Raw genomic sequence first — 22,551 nt, forward strand, 5'->3', positions numbered from 1 at the left:
GTGCTCCAGCAGACTCCACTCACAGACTATTTATAGGCCCCTGTCCAGTGTTTGCCCACCACTCACCAGGGAGGAGATTTGCCTCTCTTCCTTGCTTTAGTGGAGAAAGCTGATTTGAGGCAGCAAATAGAACCTGAATGCATGGCTACAATAGCTTAACTCAAAATAGTTCATTGAATCACATTCAATTGAAGTGCAGTTAAATTGGATTGAACTGAAACAATGCTTTGATCGCACATCTTCTAGAAATAGTTACAGGTCTTGAAGTTGGCCGACTTTGATTTCCCAATGGAAATTGAGTAACAACACCTATTAAGTAAAGCAAGACGAGGTGGTTAAGGAAAATGATGAAAACATCTCCTCCTCCTAGCTCTGTGCAACACGGTCATGAAGAAGAAACACAAGTTAACAGAGAGTTATTCTGATGATAATAATCCACCATAACCCAGTTTAATGTAGTGAACATGCGCCTCCTGGCCTGTAGCCACTGTACTGTGGAGAGGCTGAATAAGCCAGTGTTTTTCCACTGCTCATCTGCCACTGAACCGTTTATTTAGTGAACCCTCAGTGACAGCCCTGCCTGACAGGCCTGTCCTCTAGCTCTGGAGGCTGAGCAAAGAGGCAGGGAGAGATAGGGGGGGTGGTGCCAAGAGGGGGACAAAGATGGAGCGAAAGAGAGAACGAAAGAGAAGGACAGTGAGTGCGTTTACATGCACAGTAATATTTTGATATTAAACTGATTAAGATAGGCAGGTTATGCAATAGTCACGTAAACACCTTACTCTGCTTATTTTACATCGGCGTAAGGTCAACATCCATGTAAGCATAGACCGATTACAACACCTGGTTTTAAAAATCGGCGTTCCAGCTGTGCATTTGATCTGTGCGTGTACTAGCACCAGCAGAGTGAGCCTCCCTCTTTAGTGCGAGCGAGGTGAGTTTGGAACAGCTGAATGTATGCAAAGTAGTTCAGAATTAAATATGCTTCCCAAAAATAACATGGTCGCTGTGGTAGAATGTTTATTTTGATTGGGGATTTTCTGCATTTATCAGAGTGCCATCAGGTATCCTGATTTCAGATGTGTCCATGTAAACAGGATTATTAGGGAAATAAAATCGTCCATCTTGCAAAGCATGTAAAAACTATTAATCCTGAATATCCACAATAAATCACATTATTGCGTGCATGTAAACACACTCATTGAGAAACAGAGAGAGAGAGTGAAAGAGAGATGGACAGACGACAGAGAGGGGCAGACAGACGACAGAGAGAGGTAGACGCTCCATCTATACTTCCAGTTTTTGCACTGCACACATCCTCATCAGATCTGGGTGAGTGAGTACAACTCTAGCATACTGTAGGAGCCAGAAGAGACACTCACTCACCAAAAGCCTGCACACGTGCTGCATTTTTAAACAGAGGAAACAGACCAGCAACCAATTCAGTAATGGTACTCCTGTTCAACATAACAGTTCCCATCGTTTGCTATTCAGATATTAAAAGGGTTGGTGTAGCGACATAGCCGTCAGTGGTTCTCACAATGGCCTGAGCTGGTGTGGGGGTCTGAGTTGTCTACATACTATGGACTGGAAGTGATTTGTGCATCCTGGACTGGACAATTCTTGAGTGGTCTGCTTGGTACAGTACACAAATGACCAGTCAAGAAGACCAGTTGAAGACCATCACAGTATTATGACTGCTGGTGCTTGTTAGACCCAAGCAGCTAGATCGTACGCCACAGTGCAACACAACCACATATCATGTGGCACACGTTCAATATGAAGCCAAGGTTGCCCTAATATGGTTTACCAACCATTTCCTCAAGGTGGTCTAGGGGACCTACAGTTGAAGTCGGAAGTTTACATACACCTTATCCAAATACATTTAAACTCAGTTTCACAAATTCCTGACATTTAATCATAGTAAAAATTCCCAGTCTTAGGTCAGTTAGGATGACCACTTTATTTTAAGAATGTGAAAATGTCAGAATAATTGTTGGGAATGATTTATTCCAGCTTTTATTTCTGTCATCACATTCCCAGTGGGTCAGAAGTTTACATTCTACCAAATACTAATTGAGAGTATTTCCTTTTGGCCCATTCCTCCTGACAGAGCTGGTGTAACCGAGTCATGTTTGTAGGCCTCCTTGCTCGCACACACTTTTTCAGTTCTGCCCACAAATGTTCTATAGGAGGTGGTCAGGGATTTGTAATGGCCACTCCAATACCTTGACTTTGTTGTCCTTAAGCCATTTTGCCACAACTTTGGAAGTGTGCTTGGGGTCAATGTACATTTGGAAGACCCATTTGCGACCAAGCTTTAACTTCCTGACTGATGTCTTGAGATGTTGCGTCAATATATCCACAATTTCCCTTCCTCATGAGGCCATCTATTTTGTGAAGTGCATCAGTCCCTACTGCAGCAAAGCACCCCCACAACATGATGCTGCCACCCCTGTGCTTCACAGTTGGGATGCTATTCTTTTTATTGCTAGGCTCCCACTTTTTCCTCAAAACATAACGATGATCATTATGGCCAGACAGTTCTATTTTTGTTTCATCAGACCAGAGAACATTTCTCCAAAAAGTACGATCTTTGTCCCCATGTGCAGTTGCAAACCGTAGTCTGGCAGTTTTGGAGCAGTGGCTTCTTACTTGCTGAGCGACCTTTCAGGTTATGCTGATATAGGACTCGTTTTACTGTGAATATAGATACTTTTGTACCCGTTTCCTCCAGCATCGTCACAAGGTCCTTTGCTGTTGTTCTGGGATTGATTTGCACTTTTCACACAAAAGTACGTTCATCTCTAGGAGAAAGAATGAGTCTCCTTCCTGAGCAGTATGATGGCTGCATGGTCCCATGGTGTTTATACTTGCATACCATTGTTTGTACAGATGAACGTGGTACCTTTAGGAGTTTGGAAATTGCCCTCAAGGATGAACCAGACTTGTGAAAGTCTACAAAAACAAATTCTCAAGTCTTGGCTGATTTCTATTGATTTTCCCATGATGTCAAGCAAAGAGGCACAGAAATTTGAAGGTAGGCCTTGAAATACATCCACAGGTAGCCTCAGAAGCTTCTAAAGCCATTACATCATTTTCTGGAATTTTCCAAGCTGTTTAAAAGGCAAGTCAACTTAGTGTATGTAAACGTCTGACCCACTGGAATTGTGATACAGTGAATTAATTATAAGGGAAATAATTTGTCTGTAAACAATTGTTGGGAAAATTACTTGTGTCATGCACAAAGTAGATGTCCTAACCAACTTGCCAAAACTATAGTTGAACAAGAAATTTGTGGAGTGGTTTAAAAACAAGTTTTAATGACTCCAACCTAAGTGTATGTAAACTTCCGACTTCAACTGTATGTAAATGTGATATTTTAAAAAAATGTATATACATTTGCAAACATTTCTAAAAAAAACATTTTTTTTCCTTTGTCATTATGGGATATTGTGTGTAGATTGATGAGAATAAACCTTTTAGAATAACTGTATTCATTACCAACCGCTACTGCCTGGGTATTTGTTAGACCTAGGCTACATCTCATACAACCATGTTGTCAAGTTCAAGTCAATCATATGAAGGACAAGGTAGTCCTAACGTCGTTACCCACCACTTCCTAGAGGTGGTCTTGGGGACCATTGCATAACCACTACAATACCTCTAATATCTATGTGACGTGTCAATGGAGGTCAAGAGTCTAGGGCAGAGTATCACTTACCTCCATCACCAGCTCAAAGGGATGCTTGTACACCCTGATGGGTGACTGATACTTCTGCACCATGGTGGGAACGACTGTGGTGCCAACGACCTAAGAGAAAACAATCTGATATTAGAGCTTAATAATAACCTTCATCACAGATTTGTCTTGGTGAGAGAAGACAAAAATGGGCCAGACCACATTAGACTGGGAGTGTAAAACACAAAGAAAATAGTGCTTGAGGTGGTAAAATGCCAGTATCATTCTGGATGGCCCCGCTGGAAGCATCTGACATGTCATTAAGTAAGCCAGGTTTGTGTGTGTGTAGCAGCTGGCGGGGAGCCCGGAGGACTTGGCAGCTTGTCTGCAGTGATAGCCTGCAGGAAGAAACTCTGCGCTGCCGTGGGTGAGGAAGCGCATCTCATTGAACTGATCAATGAAGGCAACGTTTCGCACCATATATCACACATTCAGGAACTGAATAGCGAACAGAAATTGAGATAGACATGGCCAAATACTGGAATGTCAGGTACTGCCAAGTGCCAACTAGTCACTACCACATGACTGATAAACTATTCAGGTAGACCTACAATGATGTGTATGTAAATGTTATGTGGAGCTAGCGGTAGAGCTGAATGCTTGGGAAGTCATTAATACGGCACTACAGCCTATGTAAACGCATGAACGGGTGGTTTGCCGCTGAGAATTGATGAAATACTCGGTAATGTAAAAGGTCAGCAGGGCATTCCAAGAACTTAGTGGTGGTAACCACAGTGCAGACATCGGCAAATACAGTAGGACTAGGCTATAGTCCTGATAGAGCCAACAGATATTGACCCTGAAAACTGTTCGCTGCTCTGGCTCCCCAATGGTGGAACACACTCCCTCACGACGCCAGGACAGCGGAGTCAATCACCACCTTCCGGAGACACCCGAAACCCCACCTCTTTAAGGAATACCTAGGATAGGATAAAGTAATCCTTCTCACCCCCCCCCCCCTTAAAAGATTTAGATGCACTATTGTAAAGTGGCTGTTCCACTGGATGTCATAAGGTGAATGCACCAATTTGTAAGTCGCTCTGGATAAGAGCGTCTGCAAATTACTTAAATGTAATGTAAATGTAAACCACTGCATGCTAATTTGGAGGTTGGGGGGGGTCAAAATGTTAAAACATGTTTTTTTCCTCCATATATAGACACACCCTGTGTTTTTAAATAAAATTAACTATTGATGCATTGAGCTTGTCTGATGCCTTAAGCACACCGTTTGATGAAATAAGACAAATGACTCAAGAGGGAGCCAGAGATCAAGATAACAAACAAAAACTAAACCCGACCATTCTCCCACTGACTTTTGCAGATTCTGCCATTACTCTCCTGAAGTTGCCTGTAATAGGTTGCCGACTCCACGTGTAACCTTTCTCATGCGGAATGCCAATTTATCTTACCATTTCTACCTATCTGTGTGCCAGTTATAGTTTTCATGTGCATATTTTCTTGAAACTGTTAATATCAAAATCATTGTCATGTGGTTAATCAAAATGATATCCAAATCTAAATGAAAAATAATACAATCCTAAAAAGTAACTTCTATTTCCATTACCAACTATGTAAAAATTGCCTATAAAGCCAACAAATAAAAACATTGTAGCCTGCAGGTAGAAAATATCCTGATAATAATAAATATACTATAAATCACAACGTCTGCAATGAACTTGAAACTAGGGATGCACAATATAAAAAAAATTGGTAGACATATCGGAATCAGCCGATATTACCTAAAATAGCCACATTGGTATCGGCCCGATGTGTAGTTTAACACCGATGTTAAAAACTGATGTAAAGCTACTGTGCACACCTATATAGGTACATGACACCATGTACATTTTTTCACTATATGTGCAACAAAGCATTCCTAACATAGCCCACAATGTCTGCAGTGTGGATCGAGCAGTCAACAAGTTGGGCAGTCATTTGAAAGAGTAAGAACATTTCAGCAAGAACTCAAAAGGCGAAATCCATTAAAGTCAAGATAATGAAATCCTGGTTGAGAATGGAATGACTGAACACATGAACGAAACAGCACAGAAAGTAAGTGAAAGAAATAGCTTTTGATTATGTTTTACTGGTAATGGGGGAATACATAAATGACAACAAAATAACTTTTTGTTCAGTGTGGTGTTTGTAACCATTATTTAACTAGGCAAGTCCGTTAAGAACAAATTATTCTTTACAATGACAGCCCGGACGACACTGGGCCAATTGTGCACCGCCCTATGGGACTCCCAATCCCAGCCGGATGCGATAAAGCCTGGATTCAAACCAGGGACTGTTGTTAAGCCTCTTGCACTGAGATGCAGTGTCTTAGACCACGGTGTCCATGTGTGTTAACTATTTAACTGTACTAGAATGCTTAAAAAGGCAGCTAAAATTGTAAATATCGGTATAATTTCTTTTGGCAAGGAAAATATTGGATATCGGCCAAAAATGTCATATAGGTGCATCCCTACTTGAAACGTATCAACTATTAACTTATTCTGGGCCTTCAGAGTTTCCTGTGCCAATGAACTCAGGACAGACACAGCTGTAGGCTATTTGCACAACGGATAAGAAGTCATTAAGTAGGCCTATTTCATGACGCTTCCACTGGGTTAGAGCATGACATTTTCCCCCTTTCACGCCAAGTGGTTGTCGAAAGGGAGAAAACTGGAAAGATTTTAAAAAATATACTTTTAGGAACTACTATCATTCTCAATTAATGTAAAAACAGACTTTATTTGCTTGCTGTCTGATGTGAAGAAAACATGACTTTGAGAAGCTCCACAGCTCATTAGCAGTGGTGCGTTATGCCAATCAGAAATACGTTCAGATCCCCAAACGGGCACATTTACAGTTGAAGTCAGAAGTTTACATACACATTAGCCAAATACATTTAAACTCAGTTTTTCACAATGCCTGACATTTAATCCTAGTAAAAATTCCCTGTCTTAGGCCAGTTAGGATCACCACTTTATTTTAAGAATGTGAAATGTCAGAATAATAGTAGAGAGAATTATTTATTTCAGCTTGTAATTCTTTCATCACTTTTCCAGTTGGTCAGAAGTTTACATACACTCAATTAGTATTTGGTAGCATTGCCTTAATTTTTTTAAAACTTGGGTCAAACGTTACGGGTGGCCTTCCACAAGCTTCCCACAATGAGTTGGGTGAATTTTGGCCCATTCCTCCAGACAGAGCTGGTGTAAATGAGTCAGGTTTGTAGGCCTCCTTGCTCGCATACGTCTTTTCAGTTCTGCCCACAATTGTTTTATGGGATTGATGTCAGGGCTTTGTGACAGAACACGTCTCCTTCCTGAGCAGTATGACGGCTGCGTGGTCCAATGGTGTTAATACTTGTATACTATTGTTTGTACAGTTGAACGTGGTACCTTCAGGCATTTGGAAATTGCTCCCAAGGATGAACCAGACTTGTGGGAGGCTACAAATCTTTTTCTGAGGTCTTGGCTGATTTCTTTTGATTTTCCCATGATGTCAAGCAAAGAGACACCGAGTTTGAAGGTAGGCATTGAAATACATCCACAGGTACCCCTCCAATTGACTCAAATTATGTCAATTAGCTTCAGAAACTTCTAAAGCCATGACATCATTTTCTGGAATTTTCCAAGCTGTTTAAAGGCAGTCAACTTAGTGTATGTAAACTTCTGACCCACTGGAATGATGTGTGATACAGTGAATTATAAGTGAAATAATCTGTCTGTAAATAATTGTTGGAAAAAATAACCTGTGTCATGCAAAGTAGATGTCCTAACCGACTTGCCAAAACTATAGTTTGTTCACAAGAAATTTGTGGAGTGGTTGAAAAACAAGTTTTATTGACTCCAACCTAAGTGTATTTAAACTTCCGACTTCAACTGTATATGCCTACATTTGCACGCAGGCCATGTAGCCTATAGGCCTAGTTCTATGTGGAATCAGGTGCACGTCCTTACTCAACATTGACAGGAGCGCTCCAACCAAAAGACAATAACTAAAAATTGATAAAACTCATAAATGGAATGAAATAAACCAAAACTTGTCTCTCACAAGTGTACCACAGGTTATGCACTCTGCAAACAACATGTTCACTCAGACAATGAGAATAGTCAAAGACTGGAATAATAATAATACATTGAACGCATTAACAGAAATGACTGGAACCAAACAAACATTGTAGCTTAGAAATGATAGGAATTAACAGTAAATGTACTACTACTGTATGTAATGGGGAATTGATAGACACTAACAATCAAACAATGACGTTATGAAACAATGAATGTGCATAAATTGTCAGGAGAGACCACATTCTGGAGAAAGACGTGTATTCTTCAGGCCCTGCATGGTCAAGCCAACGTCTGCATTGGCCGTGCAGCATTTACAGTGATACGGCACATAACCGAGCCCTAATCTAGTATAATTCACTCATCTTTGACTCACGTGTCTGACAACTGATAATCGGATAAATTGACACGCTGTACCAAAATAAACTAATGGTGGGACTCAATCGCAACACATTTTCAAAATATCATACTATAACCCTCCCTTTTACGCATACTATTTAGTACGCTAGTATGGATATTTGGACACAGACGTTATCTTGTACGGGTTATGGGTCTTTGGTCATGGAGAAATGTAGGCCCTATAGTCTAAAAAAAGGGCCTAAAATTGCCACTTTCATTAGGATTTTCTCAAATGGATTGTGATACAAATGTCAAAAGCATGTCAAACATACTTCCTCCCAAAGTTTGTGAGAATTGCCAGACCAATATGGATACGTTAAATATTTCCAGACTGTCCTGGCGTGGAATCGCCCTGTTGTCTAACAGCTATTGGGTAAGCCAGGGATGTGTTTATTAGGGCCACAACGAGCACTTCTTATTGGACAGGTTCAGATTGTACTACCTCCCTGTTTCAGACCATTTTCTTACGCATTGTGCCTACTGAACACAACCCAGATCTCAAAACAAAAATCACATTGTGAAATGTAAGTGTTGCTGTAAACCTGTACTGACAAGGACATGTAAAGACAGGCAGAGTACGCAAGGAAGGGACCTTGTGTGATAGGGGTGTTAACACTTGCTACACAGCACTACTTCTGGTAGGTCTGATCCAACCAGGGCGTTAGGTTCGGCTTGAGCCTCCAACGTTTAAGAAAGTATAAGCCGCACGTAACGCACTGGAACCAGAGCTATACTTCTGAGGGATATGGGGCTTTTCAACTAAAACATCACACTAGCCTGGGTGTCAGTCCGTGTTTTTTTATTTTTTTTTATTAGGCATGACAATTTCATAGGAGTTGGCAAGAGAGCAGAAGACTGGCAACAAGGCTACATCTATTCTACTGTCTGTAAAAGCTCATATTCTACTAGTGAAACTAGGCTATGCCTTTACATTTAGCCAACTATAGGGGTTATTTAGGCTACTTAAAAAAAAAAAAAAAAAACAGGTGAACAAGTGTTACCGTCATGTTTCAAAAGAGAGATGATACTTCCCTGTTGAACAAAAGATGTAAATCAAGGAGAAAAGAACAGGTGACATTTCAGAAAGCAAACCACAACACAGGTTCTTTGTTCACTGTTGTCCATTATACCATAGCGATGTCCAGAAGCACTGTAATACAGTACAAACAAGCTGTGCCAGTGCCACTCACTCTAAACACTTATAGCTGAGCCCTTCAGAAATTCAGAACACGCACTCAGTGATGCTCAGTGAGTGAGTCTCGCTCTCACACACGCTATATACTGTAGCTACAACATATAGAAGCCTATAACATGTGAAGTCATTAAACGCATAGTTCAGGTTATTTAGCCTACATTTGAGCTACATTAGCAGGTCATCACAGTACACAATCACTGCAGGCATGTGGCTTGCAGGTAATACGAAATCACACATGCACAACTGAACAACTATAAATGATACTCACCAGTGAATTAACGGGATATCTTTAGCAATTATCTGCTTCTTTCGATATATTTGGCTCGTATTGTTTAGTCTGGGCAGGGCACTCAAGTACCGTTATACTGTTAATCCATAGTCTTATTCGGTTCCTTTTTCGCCGGTCGGTGACGAACCAGTGCTGAACGTTAGCTAGCGGTTATGCTAGCCAGTTAGCCATCGACCTGATAACGACAACAGCAGCATTTTAAAAACGCATAGATAGCTAACACAGTGAAGATTCCAGATGCCGCTAGCGAGCTAAAAAAAACCAGCCAGCTGAAGGTTTGAGCCGTGAGGACCGGAGAATGACTATTTGAAAGCTGGAGTTTTCGCATTGACAGTTACGCCCCTCCCATTTGGTACGGACCGAGCTCAGCAGTGCCGCGGTGCGGTCCGCTCCGCTCATACAAAACAATTCCACTGCTTCTCCATCCTTTTCATATACGGTTACAATAAAAACATGCTTTTTTTTAATGTAATCACTGAATATAAATCAGTTTCTAAATATTATGTTGACCTATCAGGGAAATAATAGTTGAGTGATGGGACAGAATATTAGAGACCGGAGCTGCCATATGGTGCTTGAAAATGACATGTATGCTACCAGCTCAGGGGTCACAAGATTATTGTAAAATGTCCTTTATACCGTGATGAGAAGAGGATAAAGCTACGTCAGCTTCACTGCTCAGGGAACTGGGCACATGCAAATTTGAAAAAAGTTCTCATGACCACGCATCAATTCATGACATTGGAAATAGGACCATGTGACCTTTGTTAACTGAGCTCTTTCCTCATACTTCCGTTTGCAAAATGAGTGTAATTTACTCAGTGCGGATCCCCTAAAATCCATAATACATTCATAAGATATTTGCCTAATTCTACACTCAAATATAATCTAAATCCCTGAATCTTGCATAATTTATAAGAGGGCTTTATCCATTTAAAATACAGCATGACATGGCATGCACTTCACAACTCAGTCTCTAGAATCCATTTACTGGATTTCAGCTTAATTCTGATAAAGTCCATGTGCATGTGCCAGTGTTAATTTTTTTTTTTTTAATTTAAAGTGGCATAAGTGAGTTGGCAGTACAGTTCATCATAAGCATGAGTTGAAGGGTCCCCCAAAATGATTATGTTATAAGATACAATTGCATAAGGAATATGTAATAGGCTGCATTGAGTCAACATTGGGAATTCAATCACCAGTGTACTGTACAGCAAAATGAGTCATGGGATACAAAGGATGAACCATTTGATAAGATAGTTTCAGGATTTCCACCTAACCTGAAAATGCATGATTTAAATTTAAACTTTAATAAACTGTTAATGACATTTTCAATACTAACCCCATTAGCCATGTAATAAGATCTGCTTCCACCGTTGCAATATATCCATCCTGCCCTGCCTATCTAAGGTCTTCGAAAGCCAAGTCAACAAACAGGTCACTGACCATCTCGAATCCCACCGTACCTTCTCCACTGTGCAATCTGGTTTCCGAGCCGGTCACAGGTGCACCTCAGCCACACTCAAGGTACTGAACGATATCATAACCGCCATCGATAAAAGACAGTACTGTGCAGCCGTCTTCATCGACCTCGCCAAGGCTTTCGACTCTGTCAATCACCATATTCTTATCGGCAGACTCAACAGCCTCGGTTTTTCGGATGACTGCCTTGCCTGGTTCACCAATTACTTTGCAGACAGAGTTCAGTGTGTCAAATCGGAGGGCATGCTGTCCGGTCCTCTGGCAGTCTCTATGGGGGTGCCACAGGGTTCAATTCTCGGGCCGACTCTTTTCTCTGTATATATCAATGATGTTGCTCTTGCTGCGGGCGATTCCCTGATCCACCTCTACGCAGACGACACCATTCTATATACTTTCGGCCCGTCATTGGACACTGTGCTATCAAACCTCCAAACGAGCTTCAATGCCATACAGCACTCCTTCCGTGGCCTCCAACTGCTCTTAAACGCGAGTAAAACCAAATGCATGCTTTTCAACCGATCGCTGCCTGCACCCGCATGCCCGACTAGCATCACCACCCTGGATGGTTCCGACCTTGAATATGTGGACATCTATAAGTACCTAGGTGTCTGGCTAGACTGCAAACTCTCCTTCCAGACTCACATCAAACATCTCCAATCAAAAATCAAATCAAGAGTCGGCTTTCTATTCCGCAACAAAGCCTCCTTCACTCACGCTGCCATGCTTACCCTAGTAAAACTGACTATCCTACCGATCCTCGACTTCGGCGATGTCATCTACAAAATGGCTTCCAACACTCTACTCAGCAAACTGGATGCAGTCTATCACAGTGCCATCCGTTTTGTCACTAAAGCGCCTTATACCACCCACCACTGTGACTTGTATGCTCTAGTCGGCTGGCCCTCACTACATATTCGTCGCCAGACCCACTGGCTCAGGTCATCTACAAGTCCATGCTAGGTAAAGCTCCGCCTTATCTCAGCTCACTGGTCACGATGGCAACACCCATCCGTAGCACGCGCTCCAGCAGGTGTATCTCACTGATCATCCCTAAAGCCAACACCTCATTTGGCCGCCTTTCGTTCCAGTACTCTGCTGCCTGTGACTGGAACGAATTGCAAAAATCGCTGAAGTTGGAGACTTTTATCTCCCTCACCAACTTCAAACATCAGCTATCCGAGCAGCTAACCGATCGCTGCAGCTGTACATAGTCTATAGGTAAATAGCTCACCCATTTTCACCTACCTCATTCCCATACCGTTTTTATACTGTTTTTATTTATTTACTTTTCTGCTCTTTTGCACACCAATATCTCTACCTGTACATGACCATTTGATCATTTATCACTCCAGTGTTAATCTGCAAAATTGTATTATTCACCTACCTCCTCATGCCTTTTGCACACATTGTATATAGACTGCCCATTTTTTTTTCTACTGTGTTATTGACTTGCTAATTGTTTACTCCATGTGTAACTCTGTGTTGTCTGTTCACACTGCTATGCTTTATCTTGGCCAGGTCGCAGTTGCAAATAAGAACTTGTTCTCAACTAGCCTACCTGGTTAAATAAAGGTGAAATAAAATTTAAAAAAATAAAAAATGTCTTTATCAACATTCCCTTGGATCAATTTAGGACATTATGTCACAGCGTGAACTGTTGCGTGTTACATGTGTAGTCTCACAACTACCCACTTCCCCTAGGGCAGGGCTTCCTGTTGAATAACCAGTTGAGAAGACCAAATCCCAGCAGGGATATTAAGAGGTATGAATCATTTGCGTTCAGCCTCAATATGGAAACATTTCACATGGACGTGGAATCATGCAGAGTTCGGATATTCAATATAAGTAGAACAACTTTAAGATAATCCTCTAAGATCCACACGGGGCAATGTCATTCTATCCTCTCCATTCTGAGTACGTAGGGATTTTTAGGTCATATTTCATAACAGTGCCATCAATAACAAGGCTTTCTGGGCATAAGCAGCAGCCTTGGGACGAAGCTTATTCTTCAGGCCATGGAATTACACACTAAGTATGCAAGACATTTGGCACAGATGGGGAGTGCTGATAGAATGGAGGCAATCACATTTCAAAGGCAAACTAGTAACATTCAGCCCCAAACCAAAGTCTACCATCAAACCCACCAGGGCTAAAACTACAGTAGGTGGTGCAAAATGTCTTCATTTGGTTTAATGTTTGCTGTATTAAAAAGGAATAGATTGACATTGGTACAAGTTTGTTTACTAGTTTTATTGATAATCATGGACAAATGTAAGGCTAAATTAGTTCTGACATTATGCCACATTAGTTTACGCCACTAAGAGAACAGTATATTCCAGAAATGCATTCATACAAATGTGATATGGGCGTTACAGAGCCCCCTGCAAGAGCATTCTCATGCTTATAGCTTGCTACCTTCTCCTTGAGGAAGTGGATAATATCATACTTCACTGAATCTTTGACAAATGGTTCTCCTGATGACAATACACCACTATAGATTACATGTAATCTATTTCTATGAATATACATCAGTCAAAACATCAACGGTTAGTTTGATTCTGCTCCGTCACTCCATCAGGACAAGTGTTGGAACCAGGAATTGGTACGAAACCTAACACAAGAGAGGAAGTGCATCAACTGATGAGTCAGAACCCACTGGGCTGAAGAGGAGCACAGAGGGGCATCACCACCTGGGGGTTCAAACAGATGGCGTTGGAAACTTTTTTTCTCCAACAATTCTGAAAAGAGATGCTTTTTAATGAGTTCTATCGCAGACGGTCATAAACAAAAAGCTCCCGGCTGCTATCCAATCAACACCACATTAACATTAGCAGGCTTACCCGAAAAAAATATGATTATTTGTCTCAATTGGGTAGCCCTTGTTTAGCAAACTGTGCTGCAGCAGACATTCCCTTGATTAATGCATAGAGAATTCAACTCTAATTTGTTAGTCCCCCCGACCATCATTTTTCAATATATAATTTATATTAAGCCTACTGAGTGTAACATTTAAACCAAAAAAAAAAATCCTGAATACATTTTATGGGGCCCCCTTAGTTGTGTATAAACCATTATTTCACCAGTTATATTGACAAAAAGAACAGGCCCATTTGAAAGCCATAAAAATAAATTACACTTCATTTTTTTAGTAGCTCTCATGCCCCCTACTTTATACCATGGCATTGTAAAATAAAAAATTTTCAAAATAGCAAAATAGGACTGCTGGGTTGGTCAGAGATACTTTTGAGGATAAGGGGAAATTCCATTGGAATCGTATTAACGGCCATTGTGTAAGTTGCCCATGTGTCGTCAATGGGCCGTGCGGTGCTTTCTGGGACAAGGAAAGCTCTCCTTCAGGGAGTGAAGGGGAGTCAATGTGGACGAAAACATTAGCATGAATTTCGTCAACAAGTACAACATTACACATTTTTCGCTCGAGATTCAGTGGATTTGGAACACATATCTCCTGGTAAATGTGCCATATTATAGCCATGGTACAAAACGGATAACCAACACGGGGGTTCTATGTGTTCGCTGGAAAATTATTCAACTCCCTGGGAGGTAAGTTCCACTCCGCTAGCACGTCGCCTTCCACAGAACACATAGCCCCTTGATTATCCCTTATGTAATTGACAAATCTTCATACAAGATGTTGAAAATGGTGGGCGTAGCCTACGCAGCATGACACATGCAATGAGGAAATAAAGCTAGGAGTTGCACAATAAACCAACCTCATTTAACCACCATAAAATATATAAGGAAGGGATAAATCTGTTTTCTAAAGACGTGTGTGCAGTATCATACAAGAGCATCAAACTGCTGTATACATGCTCACACCTGCAACTGCCAGGGAAGGCTTCACAGACCCCCCTGTTATAGTCTAGGTCCAACAAGGCACGCTGCAGCATACAGCCACGACAGCTACACTGCAGCACCTGCCCAAGACCAGATTATCAAAAGCATGCACGTCCAGAACACCACATCATTCCCTATGTAGTTCACTTATGACCAGAGCCATATGGGCCCAGGTCAAAAGCACTGCATCAAATAGGGAGTCATTTGGGACAGATGCACTATAGGCCAAGCCAATAAGGCCTACTTACCAGGTAGGCTAATTACAGCAGAGGTGAGAGGGATATATTTCTAACAGAAATAGAATCTGTCAATATATTTCTATGCTTTGCCCCTTCATTGTCGTCATGTATCTGGTCTCAAGACGCCCCATCATGTGAGTTCATCAAGGACATCGGACACGATGAGATGCCAACCCACTACAGGTGAGAAACAGAAGATACGTTTTTAGTACAGTAGTTTGCTGATCTGATGAACATTGGTTTCATATGTCAGACAGTTCAATTTATAAGACAATATTTGAGCGGTCCCTTATGAGTTTATTGATCTTACTCTAGTGTGCCCTCTACTGGACAACGTTATCACCAACAGGGAAATCTGTCACTAGACCACGTGTCAAAGTCATTCCGCTGAGGGACAAGCGCTTGCGGGTTTTCGCTCTGCTCCCGTGATCAATTCAGCTCATTGATTAGTTTTAAACTCCAGTCACCTGGTTGTTTAGGTCTTTATTGCACACACATTGAAAAGGAAATAAAAAAAGGCATGGAATGAGTGACACCCCTGCACTAGACTACTAAACCTGTATATTCTTCTACAGTACCCCTTTCCCACTGAAGTCAGTTGGCAAAAGCCAATCTAGCTTAATTGAATTGTAAATACATCTACAGCATCATCTCAACACAAAAAAAAGATAGAAGGGACACTTATTTTATCAACAGAGTTTGTCTGCAGTATCATACAAGAGCATCAAACTGCTGTATACATGCTCACACCTGCAACTGCTAGGGAAGGCTTCACAGACCCCCCCTGTTATAGTCTAGGTCCAAAAAGGCACGCTGCAGCATACAGCCAAAATGCAGCACCTGCCCAAGACCAGATTATCAAAAGCATGCACATTCAAAAGCAAAGGTGAGGGATCCATGATCTTGCTACCACAAATAATGTTTGCACCTTTATTGTCAGCATGCATCTCTTGACTTCAAGGACACCAGACTCGTTGAGATATGCTGAACCACTACAGGATGGGGAAAGGTAGGAGATCAGTGTTTTAGTAGAGCAGTTTATTGTTGAGATGATAAACATTGGTTTAATATATTAGACAGAATATTCTCTGTCCCTCATGTGCATTGATCTTATCCGAGCATGCACTCCCTCTACTGGACAAGAGGTATCATTACCAGCAACAGGGAAATCTTTATGGCAGTAGACTACTAGCTAAACCTACACTATTTTCTATAGTACCCCTTTGCCACTGAAGTTAGATAGCTGGCTAGTGAAAACGAATCTAGTTGAATAGTAAATACATTACAGCATTTTAGAGTAACACAAAACAATTGAGGGAAGGGACCGATAATGCTTTGGGTCATGTATAAACATGCCAAGTCGCCTATTATTTTCACTACCATGACTAGAAGAGATTGGCATCTTTGAAAGAGGGGTCTCAAAGGAGTATAGGTGGTTTAAAGTGTGTACGTGAGTCACCAGATTTTAACACGCTGCAGCCTACGGCTATTGATGGCTACACTACATCACCTGTCCAAAACCAGATTTAGCTACCGCTACACCGTGACAAATGGCACCCTATTTCCTAAGTGCCCTGGTCAAAATAGGGAATAGGGTGACATTTGGAACGGATACACATGTTATAAATACAGTTACCAGAAACAAGTACCCCCTTTTTTTCTTTACAAATTGGACCCCGTCACTTGTTTGGCCTGCTTGGACGTTTAACAAGCAAAGCTAGCTAACGTTAGCTTTTGACCGGCAGGTTAGCAAGAACATATTTCTTACCATTCGTTTCGGTAATTTCCATCCATGCCAATCATCTCCTTTAGTCAATACATAGCAACATGTAAGGTTTTAACAAAAGTTTTTAAAAAAGGAGCTCCACTTTGCTCGTTTGCCGCCTCAGACGAGGACAAAAATACATCTTCTTTTGGATTGCTTTAGCGGAGCGCATCCAATTTAAGCTGCATAGACTGCCACCTACTGTACTGGAGAGAGACCATTCACGACCTACCAATACTGAACAAAAATATATAAACCCAACATGTAAAGTGTTGGTCCCATTTCATGAACTGAAATAAAATATATCAAAAATGTTCCATACAAAAAGCTTATTTCGCTCAAATGTTGTGCACTAATTTGTTTCCATCACTGTAAGTGAGCATTTATCCTTTGCCACGTTAAAGCATCCACTTGACATGTGTGGCATATCAAGAAGCTGATTAAACAGCGTGATCATTACACCTTGTGCTGCAGACAATAAAAGGCCACTCTAGAATGTGCATTTTTGTCATGACAACCCAATGCCACAGATGTCGCAAGTTTTGAGGGAGTGTGCAATTGGAATGTCTACCAGAGCTGTTGCCAGAGAATTTAATATTAATAATGTTAGAGAATTTTGCAGTATGTCCAACCGGCCTCACAACTGCAGTTCACGTGTAACCACTCCAGCCCTGGACCTCGTCATCCAGCTTCTTCACCCGCTTCTTCACCTGTGGGATTGTCTGAGACCAGTCACCCAGACAGCTGATGAAACGGAGTATTTATGTTTATCATAAAGCCCTTTTGTGGGAAAAACTCATTCTGATTAGCTGGGCCTGGCTCCCCAAGCCCACCCATGGCTGCACCCCTGCCCAGTCATGTGAAATCAATAGATTAGGGCCTAATGCATTTATTTAAATTGACTGATTCCCTTACTCTGACCCTAGCAACCTCAACCTGACACGTCCGATCTTCAGCACACAACACTTCCTGTACTACTCTGACCCTAGCAACCTCAACCTGACACGTCCGATCTTCAGCATACAACACTTCCTGTACTACTCTGACCCTAGCAACCTCAACCTGACACGTCCGATGTGCAGCATACAACACTTCATGTACTACTCTGACCCTAGCAACCTCAACCTGACACGTCCGATCTTCAGCCACGTGGGCACCCCCACAACTAACACACACAACTTTCTCTACCAAAACTACACATTCCTTCGTCCCATGCCCTCCTGCACACTTCTCACATCTAGGACTCTCCCTCCTACACACTGCTGCAACATGACCATAAACCTGACACCCAAAACACCTAAGTATTTTAGGAACAAACACTCGCATGGGATAACTTACACTCCCTACTTAACCTTATCTGGCAAAGACTCTACATCAAAACTCAACAGAAAAGACATCTTCTCTGTTTCCCCACGCTCTCCACTCATGAGCAAGCTGAATCATGATCTGGAGTAGAACATCACAGACTACTTTTATTATCACCCCCCTGTGTCATCTATCTGAATGTTTATGCATCTCATATGGCCTATTCCCTCTATAGGACACTACTTTTGACCAGTGCTCTGGTCAGAAGTAGTGTACTATAAAGGGTAGAGGTCATAATTTGGGACGCAGACATGTTTGTAAAATCAAATCAAATCAAATGTATTTATATAGCCCTTCGTACATCAGCTGATATCTCAAAGTGCTGTACAGAAACCGAGCCTAAAACCCCAAACAGCAAGCAATGCAGGTGTAGAAGAACGGTGGCTAGGAAAAACTCCCTAGAAAGGCCAAAACCTAGGAAGAAACCTAGAGAGGAACCAGGCTATGTGGGGTGGCCAGTCCTCTTCTGGCTGTGCCGGGTGGAGATTATAACAGAACATGGCCAAGATGTTCAAATGTTCATAAATGACCAGCATGGTCGAATAATAACAAGGCAGAACAGTTGAAACTGGAGCAGCAGCACAGTCAGGTGGACCGGGGACAGCAAGGAGTCATCATGTCAGGTAGTCCTGGGGCATGGTCCTCCGAGAGAGATGAAATGAAAATGAAGGAGAGAAGGCATTAGAGAACATGGCCACACTTAGATTCACACAGGCCACCGAATGGACTGGGGACAGGAGTCATCATGTCAGGTAGTCCTGGGGCATGGTCCTTGGGCTCAGGAGAGAAAGAAAGAAGGAGAGGAATCAGGGACAGAGAAGTACTCCAGATATAACAAACTGACCCTAGCCCCCCGACACAAACTACTGCAGCATAAATACTGGAGGCTGAGACAGGAGGGGACAGGAGACACTGTGGCCCCATCCGAGGATGTGGGTGTGTATGTGCACTGAATTGTGGTTTGAGACCACATGTCGGGTCCTCTTCTTCTGTATCACTGTGCAGCTGTTGTCTCAGTTTCTCAGTCTTGGGGAGGCCCCCCCGAGGCCCCCCCCTCCCCCTTGCACTAAAAATACCCCAGAGATCTCACGCCTGGACAAGTGCAGAGGACATCACTGCACACTCACTAGGCACCTCTGAGAATGAGAGAAATTCTTGCAAAAGGCTACCATTTTTATTGAAGAGGGAAATGTAGCCCAAGGAGTGAGACACAATTGACCAAAATAATTCAAAATAAGTCATGGCCCATGGAATAGTCAATGGCCATGTAAAATCAGAAGAAAATACTACTTCAAACTTGACCTATTCCGAAGAAATGTCTGAGAGTAGGATTATCCTGAATACATCTTGTGTTTATTAAGTTTTGAAGAAGCTGTTTCATAAGTTGTCTTGAACATTTCAAAGATGCCTTTGAAGATGCTGCTGCTGACCATGCCCAGAGACCTCCTGATTTTGGGGTTAAATGATTGAGAAAGAAAAGTCAATTACTACATGAGAAGAAAAACACAACATCATCTTCTTCATAACAAATACAAGGTCAAGAAATGAAGATAATGACTGTGTAAAGCTGTGTAACACGGTGGCTGACAGTATTAGAGTTAAACCTCGTGTTGACTAAAACAATCACCTGCACTCATGTTGACTCCTTTAGGAGAGCCAGCAGAGTCCCCATTCCTCCTATGAAAAAGGTGGCCGAAACACCCCTCAGTCTTTGGGGCAAATGAGCTGGCGTCATTGGGAAGTGGGGCGTTGACTTTTGGGGACTGCCTAATGGCAATGGCGAGAGCAATAGCCTGCGTGGAATGGCGATGGTCTGACAGGAGTAATGGAAGGGTCGTATCTCACTCCAAAACCTTGTTCCTTGTTGAAATGGCATCCTCATCCTCCGTTGTATTGGTAGCTTCGGTAGTGTTGTCCTGGCCATTCGACATGGGTGGAGGTCTATACCTCACTCCAAACCTTGTCCCGTGAAATGGGCTTCTCATCATCTGTGGGGACATGGTTGGATATCTGTATGTTTTCTGTAGGAAAGGAGTTTACGGGCCTTGTTCTCCTTCTTCTCTCTCTCTTCTCCCCAGGTGTGTGCATGGGCAAGGTAAGGTAAGGGGAGGGTGGCTGGGCTGACAGCAAACTGCTTGCACCTTCCCTCCGCAAGTCCTCCTGGATCTGCCTCAAGGTGTTTTCCCAGCAGCACTGAGTACGGTACTTCGGACTCTTTCACCCATCTGACAGGGCTGTAGCTTGTCCACACAGGCGCCGCACCAACTGACACCGCTGCTCGTTGACGAGGGGTGTGCCGACCTGGAGCTGGTTCACATAGGTGGTGTTTGCAACCTTCAGTGAAGCTTCCATGTAAACGGTGGACGTGGCGGTGATCTGTGAGGACACCTGCAGGCAACGGTCGGGGAGCAGTATCACCGTCTAAAGAGTCCTTCACGTCTTCGAGTTCAAGTGGCTTTTTTTTTTGGTTCCCATGAGGGAAGGCCTGTATGTTGTCACAGAGTGGTGGTTCATTGTCAGGAGGGCTATCGATAAGTTTGTAGTCCGAGGGGTTTGGCTGTAGGACATCATCGCTGGATGGAGCATTCATCTCTTGAGAGGTGTGGTTCAGGTTCATGTCAGGAGTACTTTGAACCACCGGGGAGGACCTGCAAATTATCCAAGACAAGTACACGGCATACTCTGTAATCATCATCATGTTCATCATGAACCAATACTTGGCTGACGATACTTTAACCTGGACGCGGAAGAATGTAGCCAAAGAGGAAACTCCATGGACTTCCTATAGGCGACATCCTTTAAGGGGTCCCATCTCTAGAGAGGAGAAAACACATCTTTAAACAAGTTCTTTAACAGACTGAGGAGGAAAAGGGAGGCTTCACAGTCACACCATGGCCATTGGAGCAGCTTCAGGATTTGGTTGGAGCTTCTTTAGGATTAGATACGATTTCTGATCCTAATTAGTGATTGTCAACAAACTGAATCGCAGCTCCTCACACCCGCTACCTGTGGCTACATGACGACCGTCCCCTCTGAGGTCCCGGCATTTGCCTGCTGCCCAGCTGCTTAGTCCAAGCCTGTTCCTGCATTCCCCGGTCCCGCATTTCCACGGTGGCCTCCACTCCATCAGCTGGTCACTCAACGCCCCGGGTCTGGGTTCCACCTGGATACACAGCAACCTATCTATCTAATCATGTCATTCATGGTCATTCTCACTGACTAACTTGTTACTCTGCAGAATCATGTCATTCATAGACACTTTCACTGAAAACGTGTCATTGTAATGCTTCCTCCGCTGTGTAGCGGAGGAAGGAGTCAGACGCAGTAGACAGAGAGTTTCAGAGTAGCGCAACGTCTTTATTCACCAACCAGGTGAAAACAGACGCCACTCAAAACAAATGCCCCAAAAACACAGGGGAACTAAACAGTCCCAAAAACAACTCACGTACACGAACAACCGTGACTTACAGGCGTGTATAATGAGTGCACATAAAACAATCCCGCACACCCAGCAGGCGGGCCAGCTGGCTAATAAAGCCCAACTAATAAACCTAATTAACAACAGGTGTAACTAACAAACAGACAAGGAGGGGGAGGAAAAGCTAGTAGACTAGTAGGCCGGTGTTGTGGCCATGTATTCCTGTCCCATTGTGTTGTGTTGTGTTGTGTTGTGTTGTGTTGTGTTGTGTTGTGTTGTGTTGTGGCCATGTGTTCCTGTTCCGTTGGGTTGTGATATCTGTTCTCCTTGTGCTGTAACTTTTGTGTTTTGTCATATGTCCCTGTCCTTCTGTCTGTCTTGTCCTGTGATTTCAATGTTGTTTTGTTATTTTATGCATCGCTCTGCACTTCTCAGTCGTCACTGGCCAGGCTGTCATTGTAAATAGGAATTTGTTGTTAATTACCTTGCCTGGACCATCTAACATAAAGTTTTAAAACACTGAACCTCCTTTTTAAATACACCATTGGTAATACCATCATCCTCCAGGTTGGCAAAAAAAAATCTAACGTAGTAATGTGTATTCTAACTTTATGTATATATATTTACATTATCTACAGTATTGTAGGGACTACATGCCCAATAAAAAATACTTAATTCATTTGGAAAACATTAGGAAACATTCCATGATAGACTGACCAGATGAATCCAGGTGAAAGCTAAGAT

General features: G+C 42.5%; 1 protein-coding gene across 6 annotated transcripts in view; it reads right to left on the minus strand.

Moving 5' to 3' along the window:
- Window positions 1-17,399, minus strand: part of LOC118364942 (SEC14-like protein 1) — a 59,575-nt gene extending 42,176 nt beyond the window's left edge. For 2 of the 6 annotated variants that reach the window (XM_052490573.1, XM_052490572.1), the window contains exons 1-4: window positions 17,028-17,397; window positions 16,188-16,251; window positions 15,269-15,436; window positions 3,725-3,814 (exon numbers count right to left, since the gene is read on the minus strand). In XM_052490573.1, the coding sequence (XP_052346533.1) occupies window positions 3,725-3,787 (63 nt within the window). In that variant the 5' untranslated portion in view covers window positions 3,788-3,814; window positions 15,269-15,436; window positions 16,188-16,251; window positions 17,028-17,397. Of the gene's footprint in view, window positions 1-3,724; window positions 3,815-9,662; window positions 10,136-15,268; window positions 15,437-16,187; window positions 16,252-17,027 lie in introns of those variants that run through there. The other 4 variants (XM_052490569.1, XM_052490574.1, XM_052490571.1 and 1 more) reach the window with 4 other exon arrangements.
- Window positions 17,400-22,551: the final 5,152 nt, after the last annotated feature.

Source organism: Oncorhynchus keta, chromosome 32 (genome assembly GCF_023373465.1).
Source record: "Oncorhynchus keta strain PuntledgeMale-10-30-2019 chromosome 32, Oket_V2, whole genome shotgun sequence".
NCBI lineage: Eukaryota > Metazoa > Chordata > Actinopteri > Salmoniformes > Salmonidae > Oncorhynchus > Oncorhynchus keta.